General features: G+C 35.5%; 2 protein-coding genes across 2 annotated transcripts in view; one reads left to right on the forward strand and one right to left on the reverse strand.

Moving 5' to 3' along the window:
• Nucleotides 1-488: 488 nt before the first annotated feature.
• LOC112049145 (40S ribosomal protein S16) lies at nt 489-5,057 on the reverse strand. The gene is made up of 5 exons (XM_024086945.2): nt 4,950-5,057; nt 4,814-4,858; nt 3,845-3,976; nt 2,494-2,608; nt 489-729 (listed from the first exon to the last, which is right to left on the reverse strand). The coding sequence occupies exons 1-5, from the start codon at nt 4,965-4,967 to the stop codon at nt 584-586; spliced, it is 456 nt and encodes a 151-aa protein (XP_023942713.1). The 5' UTR covers nt 4,968-5,057; the 3' UTR covers nt 489-583.
• A 278-nt stretch (nt 5,058-5,335) lies between these two features.
• The window catches only part of LOC112049150 (uncharacterized), a 54,885-nt gene continuing 43,648 nt past the window's right edge, over nt 5,336-16,572 (forward strand). Inside the window, exon 1 of the mRNA XM_024086950.2 lies at nt 5,336-5,588. The gene's annotated coding sequence lies outside the window, so the exon portion shown is untranslated. The remainder of the gene's footprint in view (nt 5,589-16,572) is intronic.

Below are 16,572 nucleotides of genomic sequence, written 5' to 3' on the forward strand. Positions count from 1 at the left end.
TTTTAATTCCGGTAAAAATGGATTTCGAGCCGATTGCCCGATAGGTATTACCTATAGAAATCCATAATTAACAGTAAAAACACTTAATTCGTCATGCAAGACATATTCTACGCTGCCTTGGATTCATCAACACAAGGGTATAAGTAGGTAAGGCTCTTCATTATTATCAAACCATATTCGGCTCTCTGTTGAACACGAGTCTTCTCTCAGAATAAGGTAAGGCCTTGATCCACCACGCTAGCCCATGGCAGACTCCACACACGGAGAATTAAGAACTTTCAAGAATACAGGTTTCCTCACAATGTTTCTCCTTCACAGTTTCATTTCTTAAAATGCACTTTACTAAAAAGTTAAAGGTGTATGCCCCAGACCAGATTCGAACCCATACCCTCCGGAATCGGACGCAGAGCTCATATCCACTGAGCTACCATGGGCCATTTGGGACAAAATACACTACTTCGATGGTAATAAAAAAAAGAAGCAACAAATATTTTTTTAGGTTTTTAATTTTAAAACCACCCAATGATATTGCACCCATTGCCAATAACCAATGCAATACCAGCGGGCGCACTCCCACAGAACATTAACGGTAAGACTTCTGGTATCTGGCGCGGGCGCCGGGGCCACCGAACTTTTTGGGCTCGCAGCGTCGGGGGTCCGCCACCATCAAACTCCTGTCGTATTGGACGAGGATGTCTTTGATTTCCTTCTTGGAAGCCTCGTCTACATCTGCCAAGGTAAATAATTATTTGGTTAGATCTCAGAAGATTCATTAACTAGCAAAATAGTAATAAAATAATCAAGTAATCAAGACATTTGGATGATTTGTCTTGAGATGAGATTGCTACTTCGTTAGCGTGAAACCCTACCCCTACCCTGCCATACCTTTACCCTACCTTTAATCTACCCTATTATCCATATCCTATATTTACCCTAAGTATCGTATGTCCATCTCCTGGTTCTAAGCTACCTATCCAACAATTTGCAACCAAATCAGGCCAGCTGTTCTTGAGTTATAAATAGCTAGCATCCTACCTTCCTCCTTTATTGTGCAAATTTCAAGTAAATAAATGACAAAGCTATAGCTTGGCAAGTTTGTTGATGACACTCCCATGATATGCGGGCGACGAGGGGAAAGGCGCGGGTGTGAAATCGTGCGTGCGGAGAAGTGAGGTGCATCAGTCGTGGGTTTTTCGTTCATCGCTACACGCCCCCCGGCCCGCGCAGACCATCGGGAGGGTTACGAACGAGTTTGCCAAGCTATGTATAGAGCGTGAGACTATAGACTATATAGTTTTTTATATATTTATAAAATTTGTAGTGTACACTTCAAACAAGCAAGGTATCAAAAACACATGCCGTTTGGTAAATGTCACATATTGATCTACCTTCTCTGAAATGACTGAATTCCATATTGAAAGCCAGCTTTGGAAAGAAGGGGTTGTTTATTGATATCCATTGTCAGTTGAATATTATTGCCATATTAGGGAAATATGATGTGTTTAACTTCCAGATTCTCTATTATATGATATATGGTATACTAAAATCAAATGTGCTGTGCAATGTTTATCAACAAATAAATTAAAAATGAGGGTATAAATCGCTAGTCATTTTACACCTAACAATAATTTTAATTGGCTTGTTCCTAAATTAATGACAATAATTTTAGACAAGCTTAAACACATAGATATTATTAATAATTATTGAATAACATTTTATAGGAATAGAGTAAAATACATAATTTTGAATTAATTTAGATTAATTAGGCATGAAATGAAATGCTTTTTTACTTTTATTTTCATTTTTTATTGCACACAAGTTTGGCTTTAGTACAGAAAGTAGGTAGTTCTCCAAGGAGTAAAATTGGAGACATAGTTTTCCTCTGAAGCCAATTGATGCATTAATTTATTATGGACATCACATTCTTTAAATTTACCATAAATAACCATAGCCAATTAAACATTACTTAACTTACTAATTAAAAATGCAGTAGAATCTGTTTACCAATACTGTCTATAATAACCAACTGCCTAATATGACGTAATTACACAAAGTTTGCATTTCATATAAATAATAATTGACAGTTGGACGTCACACATTGTTTGTAATCGTGATATCCTATGTAAAAAATGTTATCTTGATGTCAAAAAGCATATATTTCCCAATATTTACCTAAAAATATAATTTTTTTAAACAAAAAGGCTTTATATGATATTTGCTTAGTAGTTGTCAGTTCCTTTCAATCTATACTAATATATAAAGCTGAAGAGTTTGTTTGATTAAACGCACTAATCTCAAGAACTACTGGTCCGATTAGAAAAATTCTTTCAGTGTTAGATAGCCCATTTATCGAGGAAGGCTATAGGCTATATATTATCCCCGTTTTCTTACGGGAATGGGAACCACGCGGGTAAAACCGCGCGGCGTCAGCTAGTGTCATTATAAACAGATTCCACTGTTCATTAGTTTGGTGTAACAATATGAAAAACTTACATTTTTGATAAAAGGCAATAAGAGCCTTGGAGATAGCTTGTCTGATAGCATACACCTGTGCTACATGACCGCCACCCTTCACTGTCACTCTGATGTCGACGCCGGAGAACTTTTCCTGGAAAACAAAAACTTGCTTAAAAAAAATAAACTATTAACAATTTTGGAATATCAAGTTATAATTAAATCAGATTCTGTGTTAACTTCACATCTTTAAGATACTCAGGTTCGGAATAAGTATTATTCATCATTTTTATTTAATTAGATAATTGTAATTTTGTTTACTTAATTTACAGTAAAATAAAGCTTGCAGGCAATGGGATTCAATTTATAAAAAAATTAAACAATACACTATTTCTACATAACACAAAGGATGATTAATTGATTAGCTACCTACTATGATGTTGTTTGTAAGCCCTCAATAAAATAAAATACTATGTCTCATACATGGTGTGCACAAGGTTTTTAACTAACGTAAGCAGTATTCATACAAATCTTACAAAATAGAAAATTCCTTCTCCCTTCCAAGGCATTACATTTATCTACGCAATGAAAGTAATCAAAGTTGCCATTGGTCACATAAAATATGGTTCAATCCAGTAGTTGTGCAACCAAGTAACCACAAAGAAGGACAACCTGCTCTGGTGTAATATAAATTAAAAAATTGTATTAAGTATTAATTAGGCAGACCAACTAAAAGGTGGGCTGATGACATCATTATCAAAACAGGGCGAGAATGGATGTCTCTCGCAAAAGATAGAGATTACTGGAAGAAGAAAGAGGAGGCCTTCACCCAAATGGGATCCACATCACAAGAAGATAACTAACCATACTAACATTAGAATTAATATATAGATATAATTATAATTTAAACTAACACACCTAACAAACGTTTGAAATGTAAATTGATGTGGAAATAAAAGGCTTTATTATTATTATATTATTATTATTATTAATTAGCAGTCAGAGATAAAAGACTATTTATATTTTTTATTCCCACAAGAACCTGAACTAACTACTATGGGTGACGCAGGACGTCTGTTAGTAAAAATAAACACAATACAACATTACATTTAAAACACTACTTCTCAATGTATTATGATGCTAATAACAAAAAACATACATATACTTTATTTTCCAAGAATAATATATTATTATTATTATTGGTTAAGTGCTCATTTAATGATAAATCTTATGAAAACATGCTATAAAAAAATAGAACAACTGAGCAAACTAAAAATGTGCAGTCAACAGACAACATGCAGAATTGTTAATTTATATTGTTAGTGTTACATATAAACATAGATATAAACAGTGAAATGTAAATAGTTATGTTGAAAGTATAAAATTTTACCTTGCCGAGCAATAGGATGGGTTCCTGCAATTTGTACTGGAGCAGTCGAGGCTCCACTAAGTCCAGCGGGCGGCCATTTACTCGGAGTACACCGTGACCACGCTTGCAGTATGCTACTGCTGTTGCTGTTTTCTGTAATCGGAAAGATATTCAATTGAGCATATTGCATTAAAATAACAACATATCATAATTAGATATTATTATTGTGAAGACATGAGACTACATGTGAGATGTGATTATTTTATTAAAGTTAGGCTGCTCTGAGTTTGCGTTTCTGATAGGTCATGATCAATCATTACTACAAAGACGAGACAAAATAATGAGGCAATTAAAATTGAATATGTTTGTACCTTTTGATTGCGTCCTGCCAGAAACACACTCTGAGAGGCCAGACTTTACCCTCTTAATTTTTCGGCTATAGTAAGCCGAGAAAAGTTCAAGAAATTATTAGCTTTTATATGCAAAAACCTGACAAATAAGTTTTAAACATCCATGTTTTAACCAAGATATGTCACAAATAGTGAAAATTTTATAATTTGCTTTTCCAATAAACCAATAACTAAATCAAACTCAAAGAAAGCGAGTTTTGTTTAGTTGTAAATACGATTCATTTTCTAAAATTGTGAAGGCCAATTTCCAATTTTTGATTCATATTTTGAACTGTCTCCGAAATACTTTACCGACTACTGAAAATATTTGATTTTGGACTACTGGTACAACAAAAGGGGATTAGGGAGAGTAGGTTCATTTTGTTAGTAGTGAATCCGTTATAGGTTATACAAACGCAAGCGGCAAACAGAAAAGGCCATCCACAATTTATCGAAATAAGATAGGTAAACTTGTGTAGAGCGGTATAATTTTACTTATAAACAAGTGTTACGATGAATAATTAGTAAGTTTTTGTATGAAATATACTTGAAAATATCACGATTTCCACCCAAACACGTGGAAGATCATTTTGAAACTCACCTTACGGCCGAACACCTGGACGGCTTGAGTTGGTTCACGCCTCGCCTGAAAGCACCAAAAATAATGTATTTTGTGATATTTGCTTGATTTATTTCGTTAAAAACCACAATTTTTCACAACAATACCAAGCACGCACCTCTTGCACGGCAGCCATTTTGACAGAAAAAGAATGATGTCAACCAAAGACAAGTTATCATATAAAGTTTGAATGAATGAACGAGAAATTTATAAAAAATATAATTTCGATTATTTGTTGCTTTTATTTGTTTTGAATTATTAAACAATTTAATGTAAAATTTATGTGTAAAAATTACAGTACAGTAGTGTACAGATATAAAATAATTTACTTTCAAAATATTTTGTTTTAATATTCAGCGCCATCTTGCAGTTAGTAGCAACTTCATATCATCACTATTTCAGAACGACAATAGATGGCGCTAATGCATTTATTTAAATTCTTTTCCATAGATGTCAGCACTTAGAAACATTAATCATGCGATGACTCAATTCATGCGGCACGCCGCATTGTTTTGTATTCTTGGTACGTAATCGCGGGAGTGGAGTTGTGCGTTATGCGCACCGGTAGTGTTCATGTTGTACAATGCAAATACGTGATTCCCGCGCGAGTGTTTTAGAATTTCAACAAAACAGTGTGAATCAAAATTACTGAGAGAAAATTGTGTTTTACTGTTTATATGATGGACTTATGTGATACATGCTTAAAAAAATAAATATTTTGGATTTCCCTTGTGACAGTTTTAAAGAATATTTGAAGGTAAGTGAAAATTTATTCACGTTTTATAATCACATTAAAATTATTATCAACTAGCAACAAGTTCAGGGAATATATTAATACTAGCGGACGCCCGCGACTTCGTCCGCGTAACCCCTACCCTACCCTACCCAAACCCTACATCTACCCTATCCCTACCCTACCCTTATATACCTTACCTACACCCTACCCCCATCCTACCCCTACCCTCCCCGTACACTATCCCTTTCCTACCCCTATCCCACCCGTACCCCTATCTCACGCCTATCCTACCCCTACCCTACCACTTCCCTATCCTACCCGTACCTCTACCCTACCACTACCCTACCTCTGCCCCTACCCTACCACTACCCTAAACCCGGCCCTAAACCTACCCTACCCCTACGCTTCCCTACCCGTACCCTACCCTACCCTGTAACTTCTCTATCTTACTCCTACCCTTAGCAAAATCGGTCCAGTCCTTCGAGAGTGGTGGTATGACCAAGAGAAATAGAGACTTCTATGCTGATAATATAAAGAGGTAAAGTTCGTGTGGTTGTAGGAGGTAATCTCTGGATCTACTGGACCGATTTGGAAAATTGTTTTACCAATAGAAAGCTACGTTATTTGCGAGTGTCATAAGCTATGTTTGATCCCCATATTCACACGGGAACGGGAAATACGTAAATGAAAGCGCCGGGCGTCATTTAGCGGAATTTCCGCGTCTTTTAGAAATTTTGTATTATATCCGAAACTATTTAAGTAATTAACATACTGTAAAGGGCAAATCTTATCTCCATAATATCCTTGTGATTATTAAATAATTTATTTTAATAAGGATTAAAGTTTAGTTGTATAAATAATGACGTAAACCTAAGTATATAAAATTAATAATTTTTAAAATACAAAAGGTACTATATCTGCTAATATATAGAAGATAGATATATGGTGTCGCGGACTTTTTTGTAGAACTTTTAAAGATACATAAAGTCTCCATACATTAATTTCAATTTTACACAATAGTTAAGGCAGCGCATGCGAATAAGTCTGTTTAAGAGGATTTTCAGTCCGACCTGTACGACAAAAACGGTGATAACTCGGCTAATATATATGATACCAATATAAAATATAGCCTATAGCACTCCCCGATAATGAAGCATTCTACTGGTGAAAGAATTTTTAAAATCGGACCAGTAGTTCCGAAGATTACCCCATTTAAAAAATGTGACAAACTTACAAACTTACAAACTTTACCTCTTTATAATATTAGTATAGATTGTAAAAAATACCACGAGAAAATGTTTCAGTAAAAACTGAGTGTAAAAACCTATTATGATTTTAGTGTGCAGAGTCCATGACTAATATAAATTACATACCTACCTCCATATTAATCGTTATTTTGTATGTAACTAAAACAATTAGGTAATTAATACGTACCTAACTCACGTCAATCTCTATAGCTAAACACATTGTTCAATTCAAGCTACATTAAGTTATCATCGTTTAGAAGAGTTCGACGTCTTAACTTTAAGATTAAAAATCCTGAGGAGACGAGTCATAAAAACCTAAATGATTCATGGAATGAAGGAATGCAACCGGTTGACACTTACTTAGTAGGTACAATAAGAAGCTTATGGAAATAATTATTATACTTACCTAGGCTAGGTACCTATGTGGCTTCGGATTTGGAGGACCTGAGTTCGAGTCTCGAGTTTACCGAATTATTAAATACCTATTGACAACGATATTTTATACAATAGACGTGTTACGTGCCTACAAAATCACTGCATAAAGTGATCCCAATTTTGCTACATTTGCCACATGCAGCGCACACATGCATAATATTTTTGAGTATAATTCCATGAAACCTATTATAACCATAGGTTGATAATCTAGGCATAAATCATATCACAGTTAAAAAAAAACTTAAATTATAAGTTATTATAAATTTATTTAAAGAATAAATTTTTATATTTCTAATTATAATTCCCATAACCAATCCTATTAACATACCATAAATTATGTTTAAACCATTTTGTAACTAAATATTGAATAAATATTGTATACAATATTTAAGTAAGTACCTACCTATTATTTGTATAAATAAATTTCGTTGTTTATTATGCGACTCCTTGAAATTAAGACAAATAGCCGCTTTTGTTCGCCTCAGTATTGACGAGCTAGTAGCATAGGTATCTCTTTTATAAAATCTTTGCCTTTCTGTATTCTAAGATAGTCTCAGATAAGTAGTAAAAATCACTCCTGGAGTTGAAAAATGAGTGGTCCTAATATGCCCGTGCCTCGGAGAGCACGTAAAGCCGTCTCTCCCGCTCATTATCATTAACATCTGAAATGGTCGTTACAAATCCAAACATTACCAAAGCTCGCCAACACTTATTGGAGATGGACTGATGAAGACTAATAATCATCAACATCACGATTCTATTCAAGCTTAAGTTAGCCACTAACCATCCATTCACGTGCCTGCAGCGCTAACAGCAGGACATCCGATGCAAGATCATGAGCTTATTGGATGGTCAGTGGCTAGCTTTAGATCCACGCTGTATATTTAAAACTAGCGAGCGCTCGCGACTCCGTTCGCGTGAAATTCAGTTTTTTTTGAGTGGATTTGGATGTTAATGAATTTATTTTTTCAGGATAAAAAGTACTTATATTGTACTCCAAAATCCAACTTATCTCTAAAGCAAATTTCATCCAAATCGGTCCAATGGTATCAGACAGATAGACAGACTTGCTTGGTATTTATAATATTAGTATGGATGTAAGCAGCAGTTTTACGCCTATATAGCGTGCGTGCCATTTTTTATCGAAGCCAACAGCGTGGAAGGTTTATCGGTCGCACCGTTTGTTGACCGACTGGCGCTGGATAGGGCTTCCTGTGTATTAAAAAGGCCGGCTAATCCATTTAGGCTTTAACTAGGCCTCGCCTGCCTATTATATTTGTATTGATCACTTTGCTTTGCAAGGGTCTGCGCACATTATACCTACTTTAGCCGCTGGAAGGGCCTGGCCACATGAGCGATTTTGTCCTTGTGGACCAGGTTTTTGTGACATTTTTTTAACCCCCGATGCAGAAAGATGGGTGTTATACTTAAGTCTGTCTGTCTGTTAAAAAAAACGGCGAATTCAATTTAGTTTTTTTTTTAGTATTATAGGTGCCTTATGTGCCAGTGTTCTTAGACCTGTTAGATGAAAATCGGTTGAGCCGTTTAAAAGTTATGGGGGGTGTGTTGTGGGGAAGAAAAACCGAATGTCTGCAAATATACTTGAGTGGAGTCTCAAATGAATGCGCACTGAAAGAGAATATTGATGACTTGATCGAGAGTGTAGTTAATAATTTCATGACCTACGGAGGTTTTTCAAAATTTTCAATTTTATGTTATTAAATCGATTAAAAGCATACGTATTCTCTCTTATTAACTCATAGGCTCTTGAACTTTTCATCCCGGAAAAATCCATGGTTCACGTGGGAATTGTGAAAAACTGAATTCACTGACAAAGTCGCGGGCGTCCGCTAGTGTCTTATAAAAGAAGTTAAATTTTGTGACAGACTTTTTAAAGGACGTGTGTTTCAAACTTATCTAAATCTCAAAACATTAAACTTTAAAACCTTACTTAGTTTGAAGTTAAGGTAAAGTTTTTCCTTTAACATTTAACCCAATTTTTATTGATAACGCGTCCAACCCATCAAAAGATATGAAGCAATGTGTTAAGTAAACAAACTTATCAACCTTTACCTATAACTTACAATAAAAATAATAAGTTTTAAGTTCTAAACAAATACTGACGTAAGTCGTAACCTACTCGTATGGTGTATCTCTAAAATTGGAACTGCCTATTTTTTTTTAAAGTTTAATAGTAGGTATATTAAATACTGCCTATTTGATCAAGTGTATATGTGGATTTGGATAAAAGTCCTATACTACATTTCTTGATGTGTACTGTTTACCAATGAGCCGTGATAGCCCAGTGGATATGACCTCTGCCTCCGATTCCGGAGGGTGTGGGTTCGAATCCGTTCCGAGGCATGCACCTCCAACTTTTCAGTTGTGTGCATTTTAAGAAATTAAATATCACGTGTTTCAAACGGTGAAGGAAAACATCGTGAGGAAACCTGCATATCAGAGAATTTTCTTAATTATCTGCGTTTGTGAAGTCTGCCAATTCACATTGGGCCAGCGTGGTGGACTATTGGCCTAACCCCTCTCACTTTGAGAGGAGACTCGAGCTCAGCAGTGAGCCCAATATGGGTTGATAACGAACGAACTGTTTACCAACAAACAAATTAGAAATCACTAGTCATTTCACACCTAAAACAATTATAATTAACTTGTTCTTAGAATAATTAGATATGGTTAATATATTTTGTATAACTTTTATAAACAAACCATATATAATTTAAAATAAATAAGTTATGATATGATATGCATTTTCTACATTCGAATCGAACTCACGGCCGTGGATGCAGAAACTACAATTCGTTTCATGTAGGATGGTGCGGGTAACAGTTCGTTTCACTCTTGAAAGTTTGTCGCAATTTACGATAATAGTATTTTTATACGTGTTTTGAACGTCATACAGGCGAGTGTCACCGTACCCATGCTATCTGAAAAACACTTTAGGGTCACTACCCACTGCGCAACGCGGCCGTCGCACTTTGCAAGTACATAATTTAATTCATTTGAAGTTGTCACAGAGAAAACAGGTCGCGGTTAAAAGAAACAAGAGTAGGTAATCATACAGCATCAACATGTATGGGGGACTAAAATGTTGCATAATTAACTTTTTATTTATTTTGAATTCTACCGCTTTATACTAGCCGATGCCCCGCGGTTTCAGCCGCTTGGTTCTCGTTTCCTTATAAATACGGGGATAAAATGCCACTCATAAATAACGTAGCCTTCTAGTCGTAAAAGAATTTTCAAAATCGGTTCAGTAGATACAGAGATTACCCCCCTAAATAAGGCAAGTTTTACCTTTTTATATTAACTAAAATTTTTGATAAGCAACAATTGGCAGATTATTTTAATGGTGCAATATAAATCACCCCCTCCCTAAAAGTATAGGGGATATCTACAGTATTTTGAATATAACTTACGTTAACGGGATTTTACAGGATAGCGCTAACTTGCCCGATTATGGGCCTAGGTCTACTTTACTTTGAAGAAAATTGAGGTTTAAATATCAATCCATGTTTATGAATACGAATCCCCATATTCATAAAAATGGATTGAGATATATAAACCTCAATTTTCTTCAAAGTAAAGTGGACCTAATTACTACTGTTTAAAGTACACTTGACTTTGAAGAAATTTGAGGTTTACATATTAATCCATGTTTATAAATAGGGCAGGTATAGTTTAACTCTGTCAGCTGTAGCTTTTTCTATGTTATTTGGGTTTAACCCATGGCTCTGCGAATACTTACGTCAACTAGTGCTGCATACAAGACTTTACGTAATCCTTTAGAAAACGATAAAAAACAAATTCCGTAAATTATCCGAATTCGTCCGTAATAATTTGCTACTAATTACAGTATTTTGAATATATTTAAATTAAATCAAGTTAAAAATACAGGAAACCCGCATTCAAATGAAAGTATGTTGTGTTATTATGCGACGTGTATTGTATGTTTCGTAATATTCAAATGGGCGTGCAGCATTTTAGTGTGCCAGCATACATTGTATCCACTTATCTAGAAAACTGGTTGTACCATCGTACCAAGAGTCAAGACTGCATACCACGCCCGTAGTTCTCCTGAACTAATTTCGGCCATTGTTAATCTCATCTAGAAAGTCATCAACGCAGAGTGCACAAGTGTGTGTAAACACTGGTGCACTCTCTATTAGCATTTTCCGATAGTTCTATAGCACATTACACGATCAGAAAGAGATGGTTTAGGGTTATCAACTTTAATTGCTCAACAAGGACCTCCTTTCGTTTGACGACCTCCGTGGCGCAGTGGTATGCGCGGTGGATTTACAAGACGGAGGTCCTAGGTTCGATCCCCGGCTGGGCCGGTTGAGGTTTTCTTAATTGGTCCAGGTCTGGCTGGTAGGAGGCTTTGGCCGTGGCTAGTTACCACCCTACCGGCAAAGACGTACCGCCAAGCGATTTAGCGTTCCGGTACGATGCCGTGTAGAAACCGAAAGGGGTGTGGATTTTCATCCTCCTCCTAACAAGTTAGCCCGCTTCCATCGTAGATTGCATCATCACATCATCACTTACCATCAGGTGAGATTGTAGTCAAGGGCTAACTTGTAAAAATTAAAAAAAAAAAAAAAAAAAAAAAAAAACCAAGGCATTGAGTGTAGGTACCGTCGGCAAAAAGCTTTGCAGATTTTTCTTAAAATATATTGAAAGTTACATTATTTCAACAACTTACTTTTCTTAGTTTTTGTCATCAGGGGTTTTCTTACTAAGAGATTGTTTTCAGCAATAAGGTCGTCTTTATTAACTGACTTCCAAAATGGAAGAGTTTCTACGTTCGGCTGTATGTATGTTTTTTTTTCTGTTTGTAAAGTCTTGTGTGCAATAAAGTTTCCCTTCTTCTTATTTTTTAAGGCTATCTCGTATCCGGGACCTTATTCTATAGCTGATGAGCAAATCGCGCAACAATATGGCAGTTTAAAGTTAAGTTACACCCTCAGTATGAATACTAAACCTCGTAAGGGATGTTAATAACATCCCTAACGAGGTTTGTTTGTCCGGAAGACAAAGTAAAACATGCTACACATCTTTGCTTCTAAGGTTTAGCCCAAGATGGGTACGAGTTAGAATATTGGACTAGAACTTAGCGTTTTATGTTACGTACTAATACGTAGGTACCTATTTGTTTATGGTGATGTCTCTAATAACATAAATCCACACAAACTTCTAAATAAACAAATAGCAATGGTTGTTATTATTTAAATATATTAATGTATTTTAATGATCGATGTATTCGTATAGGTACATATAAAACCTATATTTGCGAGGAAAACCGCAAATACGCATCATATGATTACACCATTTAAACAGTAGTTGGCTCCAATAAATAAAACTGAGTGATGTACTGTATTATAAATTCATAATTATACGATTACATTTACACAATATATTTTGTAATATTTTTACGACGCAGAGAAGTGGTTCCTAAACTTGATTGGGCTCCGAATTCCGACTTGCCCAACAAAAATGGAGTACGTCGGGACCCACCTCTTGGCCATCTTAAAAAGGAGGCATAAAATATTGGAAACGTTCAGATTACGTAGTCTGTGTGGTCAAGGAAAAAAAGTCTCACGACGTGGACCGACAGGCATTTTGTTTCAAGCCACTTATTTTTCATTAAATTGTCATCATCACAGACAACAATAAATAATTAATTATTGCAATTTATTTACTTTAGTTATAGTTAGTCTGTAGACGTCCGGCTATTCGCCGATCGATCGGGTTATAATGTTTCAAGACCCACACAATATTCGCTCGCGAGTCGCGACCCACCTCTGAGTCGCGACCCATACTTTGGGAACTCATGGTGTAGAGACATGATAGACAATTTAATGCATTCGGATCACTCAGTCTCGCCCCATATTTCTTCTCCAAATATCTATTCTTTCGAATCTCGAAAGAATAGATATTTGGAGATATTTGGTACAATCTTGTACCAAAGAATATAATAGTGTGAAGTCATCAATATTATGCCTTTAGTATGCAGCCATAAATCATAATTTCCTCGTGTATAAAACATTCTCAGAAAGTCCATTCAATTCTAAGTCAACTATTATTAAATAGATATTAACTTAATTACAGGTGGAAAAACAATTTACTAATACTTCAAGTAATTACGCAAATCCAATAATCTGTTACCAATAATCGTTAAACGCATCAAAATTCAAAGAAGATTTTTTTTCTGATTGTGCAAGTGCCTTAAGCTCATTAATGGGACGTCAGCGGCGTCTCCTGATGGGGTCCAAAGGCAAATACAGATGGGGCCCGACTCTCTAAGGTCGTCTCCTCTGAGACTCGGACTTCGGCTTAGAGGGCTGTTCTTTTGCTTACCTACGAGTACTTAGCGTATGGTTGAGACAAGATATTTTCCCAAAATTCAAATTAAAAATTCAGTTATTTTAATTAGGCTTAGTTTACAAGCAGTTTTAAAATGTCAGGATTATGTCATTATTTAATTTAATCTAATGATGGTAATGATAGTCGAAAACTTAAAATTAAAGTTAGGAGGGTTCCAAACGCGCTTGGTCCGAGAAGAGCCCACAACAAACTCAGACAAGGTTTTTTTTTTTCAAAAAGTTTATGTTTATGTTTTTCCAAAAGCTATCATCCCAAGTTACTGAATAAATATGTCTATATACATAGAAATGTAAATTACCTACATTCAAATTTGAGCTTCCCGCATATCCTAGAACTTTCAGATTAACATTTTAACATAACTGCTATCTATCTGTGTACTTGCTACGAATCTAGCCGTAATCTAAATACACAATTCGAAATTTGAATAGATAAATTATTATCATAATCACCTCATCTCACGAGATTGTCCCGAAGGCTTTGTAGACGTGAAACGTCGATTGTATGTAGATGCTTCTAGATCACAATCACAAACAGACATACATAACAAAATAACCAGTTATGTGTTGGATATTGTTGACAGGACACTATCGAACTTGTTACTGGAACAAGAGCCTGTGGAACGAGACCTGCCTCGTTTTATTTATGGTCATCATCATCATCATCCTCAGACTTATTACTTCTGGACCTGCCTCGCTAAAAGTTACTTTTCTGTCAAAGTATATGATCAACGATCTACATAATGTGATTATTAAAACTGTATCTATAGAATCGATCTTTCATAATTGGAATCGTGTTTGTCGGTTAAAGAATTCCGTAACCTTTTTATTTGGTGTAAAAAATTGACAACAACTTTTTTTTTCTTTTTCTTTACAAATTAGACTACAATCTCACCTAAATGGTAAGTTATACTAAACTAGAAGTAAGTACTTCTAGTTTAGTATCATATACATATATATATGTACCTAATTTTAGCTAGGATTCCTCGAAAAATGACATCAGACAATTTTGTTCGTCAATTTGGGTGCGATACTAGTTCTTATGTAATTAGTCTAATTAGTCGTGAGTCATCATCATATCAGCCGACGGACGTCCACTGCAGGACCTTTTGTAGGGAATTCTAAACATCTTCAATCCATATAAAAAAAAATTCCCGAATTAACCACGCTGGGCATGCGGATTAATCAGCGCAGAGCTAGATTTCTCGAGCTGGTTCCATTGGGAATGGATATTCCGCCATTCCTCAGTTACTTATGGTATTTTCATAAATATGTCGTATGTTTCTCCGCTTACCTAAAACATTCATCCGATTGTGATGACGCTCTGGTAAATTTAAATTATTCCAGCGTGCGTGACAATGCGATACCTACTCGGTTTGTGGCCTAAACAGTTATGGCAGTTGTGGTACATACGGATTGGAAAATGTTCAATTAAATTTTGCGTTTTGACCCATATTCTCAAGGATATTTATTTTAAAATTGGTAACACGTCATATTCTTGATAAATAGCGAATTTACTTTTATTTTTGTTAACGTAATTTCTCTTTTGAAGATGATGTTATAATAATTCTGTGACAAACGGACAGACAGTTTGCGAGGTTGTAGACAACAGAAATAACGTTATTCCTAAGTGTCATAGGCTATATATTATTTATTATGGTTGGTGAAACCGCGTCTGCTAGTAGTTCATTTATAAGACCCTTTAATCATAGACCACAGAGTAAAGATCATACAGAGTGAGTCTTTACAAGCAGCGTGGTAAAGCCGCTGAAACCCATAAAAACAAACGTCACGCGACTCCTTGACATTTGCTTAAACAAACTTATTTTAAAATTTAACACTAACAACAATTTTACGTTTAAAACAAATTAATATAATAATCTATAATTATAAATAAAAATTATAAATTATAATTATAATTATAAATTTGCGAGCCTCACGTCTGCCCCTGTGGTAGCCGCGTGGATCAATTTGGTCATCATGGACTTAGCTGCAACAGAAGCGCTGGTCGTTTGTATCGCCACGGTAGTATTAACGATATAATTCGTCGCGCACTGGCCACTGCCGCTATTCCTGCGCAATTAGAACCTCCCGGTTTGTTCAGGGATGACGGCAAGAGGCCCGACGGGATGACAATAGTGCCGTGGTCTATGGGGCGTGCTTTAGTATGGGACGCAACCTGCGTAGATACGTTGGCAGCGTCTCATCTATCACGCACGTCCCAAACGCCTGGCGCAGCTGCTGAATACGCTCAATTTTGTAAGCGTCGTAAATACTCGGTCATATCGAATGACTATGTGTTTGCGGCGCTTGCCTTTGAGACTTTAGGCCCATGGTCAACAGATACTAAAAAATTTTTTAATGCTATGTCTGACAAATTGGTCCATGCTTCAGGTGACCCAAGAGCTGGCGCTTATTTGGCCCAAAGGTTAAGCCTTGCTATCCAGAGGGGTAATAGCGCTAGTGTATTGGGTACCTTGCCTCTGGGTGAACAATTAGATGGTGTGTATTTGTTATAATTATTTTATTTATTATAAATTTAAATTTAATATACTGTGTAATTCTTAGTTTTAATTAATATATTATAGTGTTTTGTATATAACTTATAAAAAATATATAATAAATTCGAAAGTAGGTAATAAAAATACTTTATCTTATTTCTTTAGTTTTTGTGAACTGTTTTTAAAATATTTAAAAACATAAGACGCCATTTTTCTTGAATAATATTGAAAGTTACTGATGTAGCGCTTCGTGTGGAACTGACTCGAAAATGTATTCGTTTTTGAATTTTGTATTTGGCGGGGCTACGACACCGTCCTGTTCCGTGCGCTCCATTAATCATAGACATAAAATCTTTCATCTTTGCCAATAATAATGTCAAACGAAATTGGCACATTATTTTTTACCACGAGCATCTAGTGACCA

Source organism: Bicyclus anynana, chromosome 23 (genome assembly GCF_947172395.1).
Source record: "Bicyclus anynana chromosome 23, ilBicAnyn1.1, whole genome shotgun sequence".
NCBI classification, from domain to species: Eukaryota; Metazoa; Arthropoda; class Insecta; order Lepidoptera; family Nymphalidae; genus Bicyclus; species Bicyclus anynana.

Bases quoted from the DNA above. Each gene is read 5' to 3' on its own strand.
- LOC112049145 (XM_024086945.2), bottom strand. The intron at 2,609-3,844 runs GTAAAATTTTAT...TTTGTTTTCCAG, and splicing joins CCATCCTATTGCTCGGCAAG to GAAAAGTTCTCCGGCGTCGA. The intron at 730-2,493 runs GTAAGTTTTTCA...TTACCTTGGCAG, and splicing joins TATTGCCTTTTATCAAAAAT to ATGTAGACGAGGCTTCCAAG.